Source organism: Athene noctua, chromosome 1 (genome assembly GCF_965140245.1).
Source record: "Athene noctua chromosome 1, bAthNoc1.hap1.1, whole genome shotgun sequence".
NCBI lineage: Eukaryota > Metazoa > Chordata > Aves > Strigiformes > Strigidae > Athene > Athene noctua.
The window spans coordinates 250073826-250093247 of record NC_134037.1 but is presented as its reverse complement, the minus strand read 5'-3'; the positions used below and the strand labels follow the sequence as shown (position 1 = coordinate 250093247).

Sequence of the window (19422 nt, the reverse complement as noted above, 5' to 3'; positions counted from 1 at the left end):
ATAATATTAGAAAATAATCTTAGATATACGGTTTAACTTTTAGGTTGCCTTGTGTGGAGTCAGGCTTTGGACTCGATCATCTTTGTGGGTCCCCTCCAACTCAGGATATTCTGTGAATCTAAGAGGATTTCTGTATGTGACCTTTAGGATTTCCTAATATAAATCCACCTTCTGCCTTTGTTGCTGCTGTGCGTGCACAAGATAGAGTGGAAACATTAAAAACTGTTCCATCTTTGCAACGTATTTACACCGCTAAAAGAAAAATTAATTTATAAACTGTAAAAATATACACTGATGTTTTAGCAAATCAGAGTTCTGGTAGGATAGTACTTCAGCTGAAATGGGAATTATTTTTTAAAATTATATTCACAGACTGTATGGTTATGGGTCTTTTAGGAGGTGTGTACTGGTCAAATAGTATTAATAATTTTTTTCTGATTCTACAGCTCCAGTTCATTCAATTCTGTCAACCTTGAGGCTTTGCCCTATTTTTATATTTGTGAGTAATAATAAACCAGGAAGACAGATTCTGACTTTTCTAGAAGACAAAGAAATACTTTCCTCCATCAGTTATTCTTCTTTCTCCCTGAATCAGACTTTGTTGGAAAACTTTTCTGAAAAGGATCATTTCGGGGCTTTGAGTCTCATCATTAAGACCTTAACTATCAGTGAGAGGATTATTTTTTTGCTTTAAAATGGAAAAAAAAAAATCTCTGAGAATTGTTTGCCTTTCATTTCTGTCTCTAAAGTATTATCTAGAAATAGCTTCATCTACAAAACACTTTCTAAAACATCATTTCTCCTACAGCCTTCAAATTCCAGAGAAGTGAAAATGGATGTTTTAGCTGATCTCCACTCTTTTTTAGGATAACCACAATTGCATTGAATATAACATAGATTGTAAATAACTATTAATTTACTCATTAAATTATGTTGTTGCATTTTATATATAATATTAACATGATTATTAGTTAAGTAGTTAAGAAATTCTCAAATTAATATTGCATATGCATGTCCAATTTTTCTCTGTGTCTTTCCCTTATGGCAGTTTTCAATTATGCAGTCCCATACTATTTTTACATGACCCCATCCCTTAAATTTGCAGGGTAGATGGTGCCTGCTCAAAACAAATTTATTAATAGGTTACAAACAAAAAAGGGACTAATGAAGTGGTGCTCAGTGCCTCAACATCTAATCATTTAATAATTTTAATAGTATTTAAAAACTAGCATTATGAATTCCACTTCTGGAGCTGAATGACTAAGTTAGTCTGTGGGCGTTAGGCATCTGGAACAGGGATCCTGAGAATCAGCACTCTCAGTACTGAGATGCTAAATAAAATAATAGAAAGCAGGAGAGAGAAACATTTAGCTGAAAACCTGTTTCCTACACAGTTACGTATACTTACCTCAGGTCTTCATTAAAACTGGAAGTCAGAACTTGAAACCCTGTGTTCATTCAGTGTTCAGATAACTTTAACAATCCTTCAGTACATTATAGCTTACTGAAGTGCCTGAGTGCCTACAAAACTGGAAACTAGAGTTCTTTTTATCCCAAGAGGTTTGAACCTGTATTTCTAGCATCCTGTGATGATTTCCAAACAGGCAAATCAGGTCCTTTTAAATACTCAGGTTCTTAGATAGCTAATTTCTGTATCCTAGATAGCTTGGGGAAAAATTAGGCACCTAGGAGTTAGCCTAGGAAAGACATGGGTGTTGATAGGAAGCTTTACTCTGGTCATCCTACACCTTCACCGCTTCTTTGGTGGGTTTGGCACAATATAATGGAACTCTTGTGCAACATAAGCACCTAAATCCTTCCTCAATAGCATTTGCTTTCTTGGATGTGCCCACATCTTCTCTGAAATCAGTATTATGTAGTGCCACGTACATTATATTTTCCAAACTCATATAGAAAAGAGATTATTAATTTTGTAATGGACTTTCCCATTTCATAGCTGGCAGACTCAAAACCAGTGAAGGTGTTTAGATACCTCACTGTCTTTGAGAGGTAACTTTGTATCTGTGTGACCCTTGGTGTCTTTTTCTTCACAATTAATGTGAAATATAACATTATATATACACACATATAACACACAAAGAACTCCTATAAATAAACTGGTCAAAAATATCAAGAATAGCAAGTAGTGTGAGAGGTGAGGGGCCTGGGTTTTCAGAGTAGATAGCATATTTCCAGCTTTTATCTTCACAAGAGTATTCCCATTCACCTCTTGGAAGTGCTAAGAGTCAACATTTCTTTTGCAGAAAATGTCAAATCTACATATAGCAGCTCTTCAGTGTAACGGCATTCTGACAGAGTCCTTTGGCAGAAAATTCACTTGTCGGGTTCTCTTAACATTTTACTTGTTGCAATGTTGTGTTTTCATTGGCCTCATGAAAGATTCCTTAGGCTCATGTTTTCTCTTGTTTTAGTGCTTAACTGAAATGAAATTCCTTGACACAGCTGTTCTAAGTCTTAAGATATACAAGTGACCTCTGTAAGTCCTCATACGTGATCCCTTTCCTAGAATACCAAGTATGTGGACAGGCTGGGTTTAGATTTCATGCATTAGGACATAAGATAATGCAGGCAACAGGCAAAACAATAAATTGTACTTAGATAACACAAACAATATGCAAATCCAGAAAATATATAGCTCACTATATGAACATTTTTGTTTCCTTATGATCCTATAATATTATCACGGATTAAATCAAATTAAAACATTGGGATTTCCAGTTTAGTTCCCTGTTTCTATTGACCACTAAAAAAGAATAATTGTTGAATGCTTTTTTAGGCCTGCAGAAGTAGTTCTAGTTATGCATTTTTACAAGAAAACGTGTCATTCATTTTCATTACAGAGTAGGCTAAAAAGGGAAATAAAATATGTAAATATTTTAATAAGAATGATAATCATCTTTAATGTGTGAAATGATGAAATAGTATGATGCAACAAAATAAATGTAAATGAACTAAATTTGCATGAGCTAAGTAAAAGTGAGTATGTGTTTAAATGAGAAATCCTTTATTCTTTAGTTCCTAACATTTCTGAAGGTTTTGTGTTCCCATGAGGTTGTGTTTTACAAAGAGAGTAAAATTATATGAAGTGTAGGATCAAGTCTTTTTTCAACCTCTCGAGCACAACTGGGCAGAATTATTTTTATCTTAATTTTTAAAAGTTGCAATATTTCTGGCACCCTCCATATTTACCAATTTAAGTTAACCTGATATTGGAAAAGGGTTATTTAAATCAATCCTTACAAAATTTTTCCTCTGCTAAACTTAGTCATTTTAGAAACACATACTTAGCTATACAGGTTCAGTTTCCAAATTAGACAAGAAGTAAGCCTGACACCTATAATTTCTTTTTACTGCTTTTTCCCATCTGAAAATTTCAAAGTTAGTTCTTAAATTTGGCCTAGTATAGAAAATTCTGAGCATGTGCCTTTTCTTTGTTTGTTGAAGTTCAAACAGAGGTTAACAATATAATTTAGCCAAACATAAAGGTTAATAAATAACTAACAAAGCATTATTTATTCGTTTCAATTAGAAATACACTGGTTTGTATAGCTTTAGTCTGAAAATGTTCCCTAAAGGGGAATCTTTCCCTACACTTGGTTCTTTGTTCTTCTATTTAGTTTCTTTATCTCAAATCATAACTATAACGGAAGACTGCACCAACCTCTGAACATTTAGTGCAAGACAAAATTTAATTCAATCATAAAAAGTCTTTCAGAACTCACTAAGCTTTTATTCTGCAATTCAAAATATTTGTACAGCTATAAACTATACAGTATTATGGTATAACAATTTTATTTTTAAAAAAAAAAGTTTACTATGAAAATACATTCTTATTCACTAATGGATTTTATACGTTCTTTGGTAAATTTTCAAAATGTTAATTCTATTTTAATTTCCTAGGGATATATACTCACTTACCTAGATTAACAGATTTTGCTACTTGAAACATTTTCCATTTAAAGTCACTAATGAAAAAAAAAAATCTTCATTGCATAAGATTGCATATCTAATGCAGTTTCTTTTAGTTTTTCATGCCAAGTTTTTCCAACATATGGTTTAACATCATTTCACTGCTTGGTCGTGTGGAAGTGAACTTCCACTTCCACAAGAGAGAGTATATGAGATTGTGCAAACAGTTGATATGTTTATTTTCCTTTATGTTTACATGTATTTGGAATCTTGTCCATCTCAGTGTTTGGATGGAGAAGTAAAGAAAATGCTTGTATAGTACATACATAAAGTTGTCCCAGTGGTGATTCAGATGGTGCCAGTTGCTCTTATTCATCACTATAAAGTACAATGGAGAAGTTGGGGGTGTGGATGGGACTCCCATATGCCCTTAGACCTGATCTCTCCTCACAGATCAGATGATAGTGTCTTCTTTCTGAAAGATGAGAAGAGGGGGTTTCACTGCGGGGAGGTGTTAATCACTGTGATTAGGACATCTGAGAGATGTTTTCTGTGTTTGCCATGACAAGGTTTAAATCCTCATCACTTGTGGCACTTTGTCTGAAAATATTCAGTCTAGTATTATGGAAAATTCCAGTTTAGGGCAGATCCACTGTCAAATCTGCATTTTCATTGATTCTTTTTAATTTTGTAAACTCCATTACATGTTAGAGCACAAAAACCATCCTGTGTCATAGGGCAATCCAGAAACAGTAGCGTTGTTCAGACAAACCTTGTTCCTTTTTTGATATTGTAGAATTTATATAAAATTTAAGATTAAATTTGTTGAACTATGCAGCTCTTTCCTCTGAATTTCATACACAAACTACATCATTTTCTTTTGGAATTGAACACGGGTAAATTCTGACCTGATGAAAACAATTACGATGCTATGATGCCAATTCATAAAAACACCAGGCTCAGTATTGATTGTGTTTTAACTGAAACTCTCATTAACGAAAAATTAGTATCAGCAAAAAAACCCATTTTTGATAAACGCAATAGTCTGCTTTTATGCCTGTATTTCAGAATTTTCATCAAGAAGTCAAGAAAACAGATGATTCAGAAACCCTGTCAAGCCCTGACAGTCTTGAGGCTGGAGAACAAAATGGAAATTACACAACATCGAGTGAATCATCTTTGACTACACAGTGTGACTGTGTCCTGTACAATCCAGAAACATCACAGACAAGAAATAATGGTTTGCTTTATACAGCTCAAAGTACTTCTAAAAATATGCATCTAAATAATTGTCTGAGAAATGTAGAATTGCAATACTACCACAATTTACCTACTCATGATCTTTTAGCTAAACATAATGTTCTAACTCCTGCTGAACATGTAAACAATTCAGAAGAGGGATCATCTGCTTCTCACAGATCTGGAAGAAAAAATGCAGAGTTCTCTACCTCTAGTAAGCAAGAAAACTCTGTAAGTAATACATTTAGTTTTCTGCAAAATATAAAAGAAGAAAGAAGCAAGCCTTCTTCTGGAATGTCTAGCACATTAGCCACTGGTCATCCCATTTTCAGTCCTAGCAAAGCTTGGGCCAGCCCTGATTCTATTCCAGGAGAAAGGGATCAGGATCTGATGCAAGATCAGAGTTTTAAAATGACCCCACAACAAAGAACTGTATCTGTGCAAACCTCCAGTCAACCTATTGCAACATCTATAATCTTATTTCCTAATCAGGGATATTCCACTGTCATTTCCAGCACAGCTGATACATTACCAAAGGACAAAAACATCTGTACAGGGTTTTTAAAAACAAAATCAGGAAAAATGACAGAAACGAAAGAAGAAAATATTAAATGTATTGATGACATTAATCCAGGATCATCTTTATTTCAGGACATACCAAATGCCTCAGTTCTGTGCGAAGTTAAGCAACAGAATAACAATGAGGAAGAAAAGGGAAATATGGTTGAAACTATATCACTGGTGTCTGACACAGAGTTCACTTCTGGCATTCCTGCACAGCACAAAACCCTGAAAAACAATATTCTTGAAAGAAAAAGAGCTAAGTTATTCAGAAGTATCTTAAAGAAGGATTCTAAAGATGTACCCAGTCATGTCAAAGCTGTGGTTTTGAACCACGGGATCAGTTTTGGAACTCGACCCATGTCTTCTATCAGAGACAGTTTAGAACTGGCAAAAATAAAAAAGAAAACTGCAGAAAATGAAAAATACAATAGAAAGCTAAAATGGTGTGATCAAATTAACCAGATAATAATAGAAAATAATGAAAAATACTATGAAAAAAACACCACTAAAATATCTTCTGAACAGCTGCAATATGTTCAAACTACAAATAATGCTCCTAAGACTAATTTAAGTATTGTTGCTCAACTTTCAAACCCTATGTTCATAAAAAATCATCAGGAAAACTTTCATATATCAAAACCAAATGTTAACTCTGAAGAATCAAATAAAGAATGCACATCTCTGAATATATTTATGTCTACTGGATCCTTTTCTGCTAATAAAGCCTGGATGTTACCAAAAGATGAAGAAAGTAAACTCCCAGTAGGTAGTAATAATTCTAAAATTAACAAAGGTGATCAACTCAAAAATAAGTCAAAAATAACTGGAAGAACAACATCTGTAAGAGCCCAGTCAAGTTTTATGCCCAAGAAAAGAACAGGCACTATAATCCAACCGCAGTCGGCCGCTGAAGCCAACAAAACTCGAAAAGCTCCAGGGAAACTGCTAGCACCTCACCCACCATCCGCACCTCTGCCGGGAAACAGAAGTGGCAGAAACACAGCCAGCCCTGGGTGTCAGCCACTGCCACCTTCAAGTCTTCAAGCTACCACTACAAGCAGGAATGATTTAATTGAAAGGCATGTTGTGTTAGCAGATCGGGTTTTAAATAGAAACGGTACAGAAAACAGTGAGAGTATTACTTGTCGTTCTGACTTGGCCACTGCAATATCTACACCTGGCTGCAGCATGGCCAAATACAAACCTTGGGCAAAAAATACTTGTTCTGTATACACTGTTCAGACAAGCGCCTGTCAAGATTGTTCAGTAACCTGCACTGAAAGAAGACCTGTTAACACAGAAAATGGATTACATCTCCATCATATCCCAGCAGCTGGAAAAACAAGTACCTCCTGGCAAGGAGCACATACTGCCCGAGCTCCACAAGACTCTGCTACTGGTAAGAGTCATGTTTCTGGGGTTGGGGTGGGGGGATGTTCAGACGAAAGTCTTTTTCAATTACATCACAAATTTGTTTTCAGTTAAAACATCCAGCCTTTCATCCATTCACACAATACAGCCAGTTTTAACAAGTTTTCACCATTTGTCATTGTCATTTCTATTCTAGTGGTGCCCAGAGGCCTCTCAAACGTCAATCTGCATTTTTAATAGCTCTCTACAATATTAAATGAAAAGGAAGTATTTTTCCTGAGATTATATTCCTGACTAACGAGTAAATGTGACAGGTGGACTAAATAATAATATAGGAGGAAGTGACTAAGTTTATATGAGTAAGTTTTACAAGGTAACTGGGAGTCATAGCTTGTTGTCCAACAGTCACTGCCACCTGAGAGTGAAAGAAATGTAGATCTACCATGTTTTTAAAATGCTGACACTGTAAATGCCTAAATTTTTAAAGTTTTAGTCCCAGTAATACATTAATGCTCAAAAAAATTAAATATAAGTTAAAGAGCTTCTAGCAGACAAATTTTGCTGTGCTGCAAAGTATGTCTGATTTACAAAGAATTTGAAAAAATTTGAGGACCAATCTTTCATTTTGTTAAAAATTAACCTTGGGAACAATATGATGCAGAAATTGGTTGGTAAAATAGAGGAAAGATACATAAGAAATTTTGGGATGATTCATGGAAACAGACTCTACAAGTCAAAGAGAGTTATAAAGCAGGTATGTTTACTCCGGGGCCGGGGTGCAAGGGGATTTCTCCACAAAGCTTGCACCCCAGCAGCACTTTTTACCAGAAATTTATAGAGTGTGGATATACATATTCATTGGATTGCATAATGCAAATATCCGTATGCATAAGTAAGGCTGGGTTAGTTCAAAAGGCTGGTGACAGCAGTTCATGCTCTCTTTGCGCCTGTGCATTGCCTGCTGGTGGTCGTCTCTGTGGGTCTTTTGGAGGAAGATTTACAGTCTTGTTCACCTTGTACTTTTCCTCAGAGCATGCACAGGTTCTCTTAGCCAATTTCTTGACCAAGAGTGGTTCCATCTGGTTTAGCACCTCTATCTTATCTAAAAGCACCAGTATATTAGTTTCTACCACCCATATATGGCTATCTATCCACTACAAAGACTCAACTTTTTAGAACCCATCTGCTTTCCAAGGATGTGTCTCTTATTTTTGCCGAACGTAGTAGTTCTTGGTAAATTTCCACAGAAAACTGCTTTGTTTTGATGAACACAGTAGTCCTTGGTAAATTTCCACAGAATAGTCAGGGCAAGCAGGATTATTAAACAATATTCAGAAATCATTATAAGTTGCTATAAGTAAATAAGTTGCAAAGCAGGTGATCATTTCCTTGTATCGGGGAGAATAAACTTTAATCTCCTGGTTTTCACATTTCAAAATAGCTTTCATGCTTTTTGATTTGGCCTGTCTCAGCCTAGCTATATTCTGTGCCTTGGGCACTGATGGCATCCTCCTGCTTGTAATTTGTATATTGTGTGCTGGTTTGCTTCCTACTGAGGGTTGCAGCTGGAGGCAGAGCTCCTGAAGCTCCCTGCTTCAGGTACAAGCAGCACTCCGAACTGCTTCACCTACTGGGATCACCCTGAGGACTGGCCATGCAGCTCAAAGATACTTTCTAGAAAAATAAGTAATTCCCATAATTTAAAAAACCTGAACTTCTAGTTTCATCTACTAATACATAGTTTTAACTGTGGAGTGATTCAGAACAGCTCTGTTGTGCAAGAGCAGATGTAGGTGAGTATTCTTGGCCTAAAGCAGGGGTGGGAAATGAGAAATGTTATCTGCTGTCCATTCCAGTTCAAAGTCAAACAGATGAGCTTAAGATATGTGTGACTTAAGTTAACCCATTGGATTTTACATTGGAAATGAATGAAGTCTTGCATTACCATGTCTTGCCTCCAGCAGAGATACTTGCTTCTTGTCCTTATTTGCACATCAAATCAATGAATCAGAAAATTTACTGGGTCAGAGTTGTGTGCGCTACTAATACTGTCTTCACTGCAACTTTAAATGCTACATCCCCAGTGTCACATAGCTCCAGCTTTTTAGAGGAAGAGCTGAGTAACCTCTTTTTAAAATTTGGTTGGATGACCCTCTGTCAGTATCTGATTAGATTTTTTTTAAGTCTAATCTAAAAGATTAGTTTTAAAAGTCTTCTTTATTTTAAATACTCTAGATAACTCTTAATGACTTGCTATTATTTGTTCAGTTGCCTGCAAATGCACATAGATCACCACATCTTTGTCCTGAAGTGCTTGCTATGAGAGACTGAATACTGAGTGAAATACCTTGAGTAAAATATCTGCTGTGGCTCTATTACAGGGTTCAGTGAGGACACTAGAAAATGTGATTGGTTGCAAAGCTTGGCCAAATATACAGAAAGAATAAGTGAGAACAAGATGAATAAATAAAATTGTTATCCATGAGGATCTTCCTTTAATTGGGCTTCCAGTCTTCAAGTATAAACTTCTGGGTGACACATATTATACTGTAGTTGGATATTAGAATGATTTTAAGTCCTTTGGTGTTCAGTCAGTGAAATGCTTTAAAAATATGTTTAACATTTAGCCTGTGACAAATACGGAACTAATTCACATGCTTATAGTTAAACAGGAGTCGACTGCTCAGTATCTCATGCCCTTAAAGATACTATTGCTTATACTTTTGTCTTACGTTTTTCAAAGGCGTCTTTTCCTTGGCACAGATCTAGCATGTCTTGCTAGACTAATTAAGTGCCGATGCATATCAATAGAGCAACTCTGGATTTTAATTTTCAGAAAAGCATTATGTGATTACTGATATAACAAGGGATTTCTTCTCTGCTTCTTTTTAAATTTTCCCCTGTATTCAATATAACATGATCACATTTCCTTTTCTTTTCAGGTGCTATTGAGCACCATGTGTCACATCACAGTAATTCACATATAACTAAATGTCAACCTTTTAAAGCTGATGTGTCTCATGCTACTGTTGATGGCAGCAGCCAGATGACTAGTTTCAAATTTGCTTCTAGGATCAATGAATTGATTTCTTTTGCTGCAAATATATAAATCGAGTAACTGCATATACAAATCAAGTAACTGTGTTTACAGATGAGTATAAAATATCTCCTTGGATGTGTAGATTCCTGACTTGGACATGAAAATGCTGATTTGCATCTCCAGTTTGTATGCATGAATGTTTAATTAAGAATTCGATTTTAATTTTGAAACTTGATGGTTTAATTTTGAAAATGTATTATTACACCAGACAAAACTGAGATAAATTTGAGGTACAGTGTCTCTCTAGCTGAGGGAAAATACAGCAGTAATGTCATTAAAATTAGTATACAGATGTACAAATTAGTAAGATTAACTACAAAATCCCAAACTGTAGAACTAAGGTTTTAAACCATGACTTTGCATTTGAATCACACCTGTGAGGCCACACCTGGAGGACTGTGTTCAGTTCAGGGCTCCTCAGTACAAGAGACATGCACAGACTGGAGAGAGTCCAATGAAAGATCATGAAGATGATGAAGGGACTGGAACATCTCTCCTAGGAGGAAAGTCTAACAGAGCTGGGACTGTTCAGCCTGGGGAAGAGAAGGCTCAGGGGGATCTTATCAATGTCTGTCCTTGGAAGGAAGGTGCAAATAGGATGGAGCCAGGCTCTTTTCAGTGGTGCCCACTGAAAGGACTAGAGGCACTGGACACAAACTGAAACACAGGAGGTTCCCTCTGAACATCAGGAAACACTTTTTTTTTTACTTGTGGGGGTCACAGAGCACTGGGACAAGTTGCCCAGAGACTTTGTGCTATCTCCACCCTTGGAGCTACTCAAAAGCCATCCAGACATGGTCCGGGGTAACCAGCTCTGGGTGCCCCTGCTTGTGCAGGGGGGCTGGACCAGATGGTCTCAAGAGGTCCCTTCCCACCTTTACCATTATGTGATTCTATGAATCAGACTGTGTGAACTATTACATGTTTTCTGAGCAATGCTGTGTAATCTTAACAAATGTTGAATCTATTAAGATGTAAGATACAGCATCTTGGCAACAGGCATTTACTGTGTTGGACAATTAGACTTTAGGATTACTCTCTAATGCAACTTATTTTCTAAAGCATTACTTTTTGGCACATTATTTGATATTTGTTGTATCATAGTTCACCGTTCATTCCCCCTCTTACTTGGTAAGACCACCTTGTAAGTTTGTACAGACCATCTTTGTTATCTGGGATTCAAAGTGGGGCTTCACTTAACCTGCTTATAAATGTCCACATACAATCTATGTCTGTATCTTATAGTCCTATGCTAACATGAAATTAAATGTACTTTAGAAGTGCCTGTTTCTCTCTTTTCACTGTAAGAAAATACATTTAGCGAGATCAGATGTAAACATACACAAGCTAAAGATCTAAATTTGGACAGACATTTACTCATCATTATTAGTTTTGCTACACCTATCTTTAATGTGTTTTTACACATTTTTGGTTTATTTTTGTATGCATGTCATTTAAGGTGTTGTTGCTGTTGCAAGACAAAACCAGGTTTTTGACAACCATGAAAATAAACACAGAGCTTTTTCAGAACACAGAAGACGAAGTGTAGCCTCTAAAAGATGGAAGCCTATTCATCATGCACAGGTAAATATTAAATACTGTATAAAATTAAAAGCTTATTTATCTTCAAAATGGAAAGAGTTTCAGGAATATCAAAGATTTGTTCAGTGTCACACTATTTTGAATCAGTGTGATTAGTCAGTTTGCAGTCACTGCTAATGAAAAGAATAAAAGAATACACCACTGTATTAATATGCCCTAATATTTTAGCACTTGAAAACATTTAGTAATATGAAATAATTTTAAAATGTTCAGCAAGTAGTATAGTTGCCTTAAATTACACTTAAAATATCCTTATAATATTTTTGATAGAATTCATTATGTACTGTGCTGCTGAGTCCTGTTCAATCTGCATTTGATCCAGTCCGAAATATGAATAACACCTATAAGTCTGATGAAGGTATCGTAACACATCCCATTTCAATTCTTTTTTATACATAAAGTAGTGACCTAATATATCCTCTGTGTAACATCCCTTGTGTCTTTTGTCATCAGCGATTCTAAGTAACAAAAGGTAGTTGTCTAGACCTAATTTTTTCATGGAAATGTAAGATATAGCATCATGTGTCATTGATGGTTTTATAAATGCATTACAATATATATTCATTTTATTCCATTCCTGTTTGCATTTAACTGTATGATAGCTATATGGATCATACATAACTGCATGATGTGGACAGGTATCGCTTGCTATCTTTACATATTTCCAAAGAACTTGCTCTGGTGCCAATTGTAAGATGCATTAGTGATCTTAACTATGTCACAGAATCACAGAATCATCTAGGTTGGAAAAGACCTTGAAGATCATCCAGTCCAACCATTGACCTAACACTGACAGTTCCCAACTACACCAGATCCCTCAGCGCTATGTCGACCCGACTCTTAAACCCCTCCAGGGATGGGAACTCCACCACCTCCCTGGGCAGCCCATTCCAATGCCCAACAACCCCTTCTGGAAAGAAATGCTTCCTAATATCTAGTCTGAACTTTCCCTGGCACAACTTGAGGCTATTACCTCTTGTCCTGTCGCTTTCTGCTAGGCTAAAGAGACTCATCCCCAGCTCTCTGCACCCTCCTTTCAGGGAGCTGTAGAGGGCGATGAGGTCTCCCCTCAGCCTCCTCTTCTCCAGACTAAACCCCCCCAGTTCCCTCAGCCGCTCCTCGTACGACCTGTGCTCCAGACCCTGCACCAGCTCCGTTGCCCTTCTCTGGACACGCTCGAGTCATTCAATGTCCTTTTTGTAGTGAGGGGCCCAAAACTGAACACAGGAATTGAGGGGCGGCCTCACCAGTGTTAAAAAATGTCATTTTCTAACATATCATGCTTCCTGACTTTGCCACCTTTTTGACCTTTTAATATTAATTTTGTGTGTTTCATGAAAGTCATGAAAGCAAGCAGTATATTTAAATGTCATGAGCTCTTCTCATTTGAAGTTACCCCTGTAATCTCTTTGATTTCAGAAAGCACTGTTCAGTTTCTTCTGGCAGAAAAACTAGCAAGTACATCCACTGCAGAGGATGAAATCCTGGCAGCTATGGAAAGTGTGCGACTGGCCAGACAGCCCTTACTGCTTAACAGAGCTCCATGTCCAGGCGTGAGTGCACTTTCAGTAGAAGAACAGAAGATTTTCCAGTCTCTTGATCATCTCAATCAAAGGCTACAAGGTAAGTTTGAAAATAAATATGAACCTACGTCAAGTGATTAAATAACTTTCTATTCTGTTGTCATGGATTAATTTGGATTAAAAACATGAATCCTATGCTATAAATATTTTTCTGTTATTATTATTACTATTCTTTACTAAATGTAGCAAACAGATCAAAATCATGAAACTTTTCTTGCAGTCAATGAAATTAATTTAAAATATTCGTGACTTTGTCTTGGTCAAAAAAATAATTCAAAATGTGACTAGACACCTTCAGAAACTGGCTCAGCTCAATGGTAGCTGTTGTTTCTAACACTGTCAAAATTGTTCTATGAAGATGTATCAGATGTATCAACCTCAGTTGAGAATCTGTTCCGATGAATATTCATTTTAATTTATTTGCAATTATTTTTGCAAATAATTATCCTTTATATGTCCTATATTTTTGCAAGCGTAACCCTTTATAATGAATGGCTTTTAATTTTCTTTCATCTGCTCTTTTAGAATGTTCCTCTTCTCCATGAATTCTTAAAGATCACAAATACTAAGTTGTGAGAATGCTGCAACCAATTCTGAATGTTCAAGTGAATATCACTTATGCAACTATTTTTAAAATGTCAAACTTACCTAAGTGTTTTCTAACCTGTTTTTTCTCTATGCCGGGCAGATTTCTTACCTGCTTTGTACTGGTATTTTTGACATGAGTTCTCCAGTCACAGCTTCCATTCTGCTGAAGAATGTGGGGGAAAAGTCTTTCCATGTTCTTGGTATTTTTTTCTCTCCAGTGATTAGTTAGCTAACACTTTCATTCGTCATCCTGTTATAACTAACATACTTGTAGAACAAACTTACTTCTTGGGTCTTTTACTACTGTATCTAATGGTTAGTGTTTGCTTTGACCTATGTTATCATACAGGTCTTTCAAAAAAATTCTAATTAATCTGACATAGTTTCTGTATTCTGTGTGCTCCATTCTGTATTTGAAATCAATGGGGACCCTGTGACTTGGTCCGTGTGGTCTCTTCACTGGACTTCTTGTCTTTACATATCATTGGAATAACTTCTGCTTGTTATTTTTGCTGTTTATGAAACTGCCAACTCTCCTGAATTCTACATGTTCCTCAGACTTTTTTCATATGAAATTTTACATGCCGATTATTTGAGTTTATAAGAGTCTGCTTGCTTGAAGTCTATTGATTTTATTTTACAATTCCACTCTTTTTCCTTCTGGACTGCATCATTTCATGGTCACATATACCCAATTTTACCATCTTATTGACTGGAATCGAACTAAACCCAGGCTTATTAAACTTCTGCATGCTACCCATACGTTTCTACATCAAATGGTAAATTGCTTGACTTTGAGGAAAAAGGATTCAGTTTCCTGTAAACTGCAACAACAGAATAAAAGATCTTTGCAACACTTAGAAACTTTTTGCAACTGTATCTTAGAATTCCTGTAATCAAACAACGGTTCCAAATTTCATTATATTGTACCTTATGGTTATTGGTTCCAGGAAAATACACATGAAGAATTCTGTCTTGTGTCAGAGAGGAGTTTTAGTATGATGTGCTCGGGTTAAGAAAGTAAATATGAAAAACGAAATACAAGAAAATAGAAAATAAATTGCTGTATAAATAACAGAGAAATGACAAAGCAGTAGAGGCAAAGGTAAATGTGGCAAAAAACTGGGAGAAAGAAAGCTGAAGTGTGCAAAGTGTGAAAAGGAAAACTATGAAAACTGTTAGAAAAGTACATAAGGAATATGAAAGAAACAATGAAAGAATCATAGGAGTTAACTGCAAATGAAGTAACTGTGAAAACTAATCTAATACCTATATATATGTATCTTAGAAATTTAATTAGCTTGCCTAATTATTGGGGGATTAAAATTGATAATGAGAAACTGGGAAATTTTACAGGTAGACTTATGGGACATATAAGTACCTGTAAGTATGTACCTGTAAGTAAGTAAGGTGCTGTAAAACAAGTTTAAAAACATGTTTTTAAACCATGACCTTTCTGAACCCCTTTTTTTTGGCTTCGTTTTCACATGTGACCAAATTAAGTGACTAAAACTGTGCACCTTCATAGTGGTCTTTTTAACGAATAACAGTCACTAACCAGTCTAAGTCTGGAATTTTTGTTGCCAGCCTACAGTAGCTGGCACTCTTTTCTCTAGCTTTAGATTTCTTTGTTGACCCTAATTTTTTTGTTCAGATAATAATATAGCTGCAAACTTAGAAAATACAGCAGCTGTTGGTAAGGGCAAAAAACCAGTGCTGTTAAACTATATTTCCACAATCTTTGTGAAGTTTTGTGTTGAATATTTGACTGTGAATCATATTTCTATTGTAGTATTTAGTTTACATAATATTTATGATATGTCTTATTTTTAGATGTTCAAGAAGCCATTACCAGAAACCCATCTGCTTCAAACATTTTGCAGATAACCACCCCTTTAGTAAGTATTTAACTTAAACATGTCCAGCTTTAATTCCTACAAACTGACCTTATGGCTTATTTTATAGTAAAAATATAATCAAAAACATTGACATCAATCTGCTCAACTGGCTTGCCAGATTCTCAGATTTCTATTTATGTAAAAAAAAATACACATATGAACCTTATAGTACTGTGAATAGGCTTTAATGTTTTATACCAGACTGCCTTACCCTCTGGCTTCATTTTCCTTTTGGAATCTGAAGACACTTCCAAAGTCCAGGAAATTCCAAGAACTCTTAAACAGTGATTTAGCAGGGTCTATTTGAACTATATATTGGTCATAATTAATTTGTATTTCTTAATAACATAGAGAGGAAGGGAGGAATGATGCATGGTAGTGCATAAAATAATTGGTAATACAATAAATTCTTACTCTGACCTGCAGATATGCCATGTTCTATAAGTGATAGGTATTATCTTTCTTCAATAAGTGTTTGTATTTTGTTTCATATATTCTAAATCTTGTCAGTTTGAAACAAAATAATTATGATACATGGAATATGAAGAACTGAATAGGCAGATGAGTGTCCAAAGTACAGAATACACATTTCAAATGTTCAGTTTATAATGCAGGAGTTAGTATTTATAATTCTATGTTATCAGTCTCCTCCTTTACTATATATTTGTACTGAGGGAAAAATATAGACACATGACTGTATGCTTCACATACTTTATATACTTTCACATACTTCATATACTTTATTGGATAAACTGTTACCAAAAATGTTAGAGAAAAATACTCTTTATTCAGAAAGCTTTTGCCACTTACTGAGCTTGAGACTGAAAAGCCCCCGAAAGTATCCAGGCTCCTAAATTTAAAATGATTGCCTGGTTTTGAAGTGGGACTGTGAAAAGAACATGGAGCACATCATTACATCTCTTCTTGTGAATCCTAGTAGTAGGTGTGACTTGGAACCTGAGCTTCCTCTCTTCTACCTCCTGTCTTACAAATTTAATTCTTTATGGCTAAACAACTTGTAAATTTTGTATTTTTCAACAGTTAGTGTAGTATAGGTACCTTTATTGAATCTAACTCTGTTTTACTAAAGCATTTTTGATCTTGTGTGTTCTCTGGGATTTCTTCATAGCCTGTCCTACTTTAAAAAAAAAAAAAAAAAAGCTCTTTTCCCACCAATGCATTTCCCTGGCTTTCAATAGTCAGAGTTCTTGGTTGGCTGGTCTGTGACAAAGATTCCTCCCACTAATTCTTCATCTGCAAAATTTTTGTTTCACAAATAAGATATAAACACTAGACATTACTCAGGCTGTCCAGCCTCTGGAACTGTAAGTTCTCTGATGGACATTTAACACCCTTCTTTCCCTACAAGTATATACTTAAGCATTTAAACAGGTGTCCTACTGTAGGGATACATTCAGATGCCTGACACTGGCTTGGAATTCTTGATGATAAGAATGAACCACTATCGTACAAGTTCCTAGCTGCAGAAAAGGTATAGGTGACCAAGATTTCATCAAATCTTCTGCCATGAGAAGTGGTGGGATATTAAGTTTTTACTTCACCAAGAGAACAACCTGCTTTGGCTCTCGTAGTTTCAGAACATCCAAATAAACTCAGTAATCTGTGTGAATGACATTGTACCCTGTAATACCAACCTCTAAATCGAGATGAAGGTGCACAGATGTTTATATAATGGAGAACAGATCACATGATATCATCAAATTATGTTTCTTGAATGTTATATTAAGCATAATCACATTACTGTTTATATACATGTATATCTTAATATTCTCCATTTTATTATAGAGTATTCAGCAATGTATATCCTCCCCTTTGGTGAACACTGCAGTAGCCTCACAGCAGTACCAGGATGCCTCAGCCAGCAATCGATTGCAATTGCCCAGGAGATACTGACATTATATGCCCCAGGATATTGCAGCTTTATGTACTTTATATGTAATATTTATACTATTTGACTCTATAAAATTAGCAACAAAATAAAGACAAAAGCAGTAACTCAAATAATCAATGTCAACTGACTGGTAAGCATTTTTAGGATCATTTATTACGTCTATTTTATTATGCACTTTATTAAAAGAATGAAAATACTTCCCATTTTTAGTGTTTGTTTTGTTTGTTTAAATTTCCTGTACCCATAATTTCATAATAATTAAAGGAAAACAAATATTTTGCTACATAGATTATGTGTAAACTACTTTCATAAATTCTCAAGTTTTTTTAAGATTTGCTAATGGATTCTACTACAATTGTAAAATATGTGTTATAAAAGTGATTTGATTATCAGTAAATAATACATGGAGTTTCACCTTTTGTCTTTATATCGATGGCTGTATTGCAAATGACTGCAGACTGTGTGTTGCCCTTATTCAGGAGCTACACCTGATGGCTCTAAAACTGACTGTGCTCCCAACATCATACTTCTCCTAGCATAGGCTCCTGCAGGTCTTGCTGAATTTGTGGAGATTCCTGTTCTCCAGATTTTCCCCAAAACTTTTATCAACACTGGACTTAAAGAAGAATTCTTCCCTAGCTCCTCATGTAAAGAACCCCAGGCTGAACCTGTCAGAAAATTAGAAAGAAAAGTGCTTTGGAAGGAAATAATACTACTAATGGTATGTAGATGCACTTCCATTGAAGCACATAGGGAAACCTCTTTACATCAATGTCAGCTTTAGGCTAAAACAAGTATTCTAGAAACACAAAACCATAAGGACCCAGCTAGCTCATCCGCAAAAACTGGGGTTTGGTTTTCCTGATTGTTTTTACCTTTTTAAGCCATATTACTAAATCTCTACATAAAATGAAGCTAAGTGGGGACAACAGGCCTGGAGAGGAGGACTCCACTCCTGTCTGTAAGATACCCAGATGGAGCCAAATATTAGTACTTTCTGCATAAGGGCATGTATGGTCTAAGAACATATCTGAATGTCTTTCTGCAGAACTAGATGCACTTGCAGTTGTCTCTGCAAGTGGTTATATCGGAGGGACAGATTGGTTCTGGCAGTCTTGGATTGGCAAATTATACACTGATTCCTCTGTTTTAAATTCATCTGAGGCATGACGAATGACATGTCAATAGTTTTGATGTGTCTGGTGATAAACCTGTCTGCATTGTTATGTCAGTTCTGATTAAAGGCCTTTTGTTAGTTAACTAGCATGATACTTAAATCTGTGAAGTTAGTTAATTGCTAAGGAGTGGTAACTTTTTACCTTCCTCTCTTCCCTCTTCCTCTGCTGTTTCATTACGAAGTAGATAAGCATTGAAACAAGCTGTGGAAGGTACATATGATGCACAGAATCGGTCAACAAATCTAGGCTGGTAATTAGCTGCAAGAAGCAATAAAAGCAATTTACTAAATCTCAGGATTTATAACTCCCTGTTAAGTGCCTGATTTTCTGTTCATATCTACACAGTGAGGATTGTGGGGTTTGTCTGGGGACTCAAGCACTACCATATTTCCACCAGAGATGTGCCTGAACCCCACACAGTGTTACCACTAGTCTTTGTTAAAGCGTATGGGGGCTT

General features: G+C 35.8%; 1 protein-coding gene across 1 annotated transcript in view; it reads left to right on the top strand.

The window, feature by feature from the left end:
* CEP126 (centrosomal protein 126) overlaps positions 1–19047 on the top strand; it is a 41271-nt gene extending 22224 nt beyond the window's left edge. The window contains exons 6-12 of the mRNA XM_074901465.1: positions 4999–7132; positions 10047–10208; positions 11664–11788; positions 12077–12164; positions 13199–13429; positions 15811–15875; positions 17682–19047. Coding sequence (XP_074757566.1) covers positions 4999–7132; positions 10047–10208; positions 11664–11788; positions 12077–12164; positions 13199–13429; positions 15811–15875; positions 17682–17789 — 2913 coding nt within the window. The 3' untranslated portion in view covers positions 17790–19047. The remainder of the gene's footprint in view (positions 1–4998; positions 7133–10046; positions 10209–11663; positions 11789–12076; positions 12165–13198; positions 13430–15810; positions 15876–17681) is intronic.
* The last annotated feature ends 375 nt before the right edge of the window (positions 19048–19422 follow it).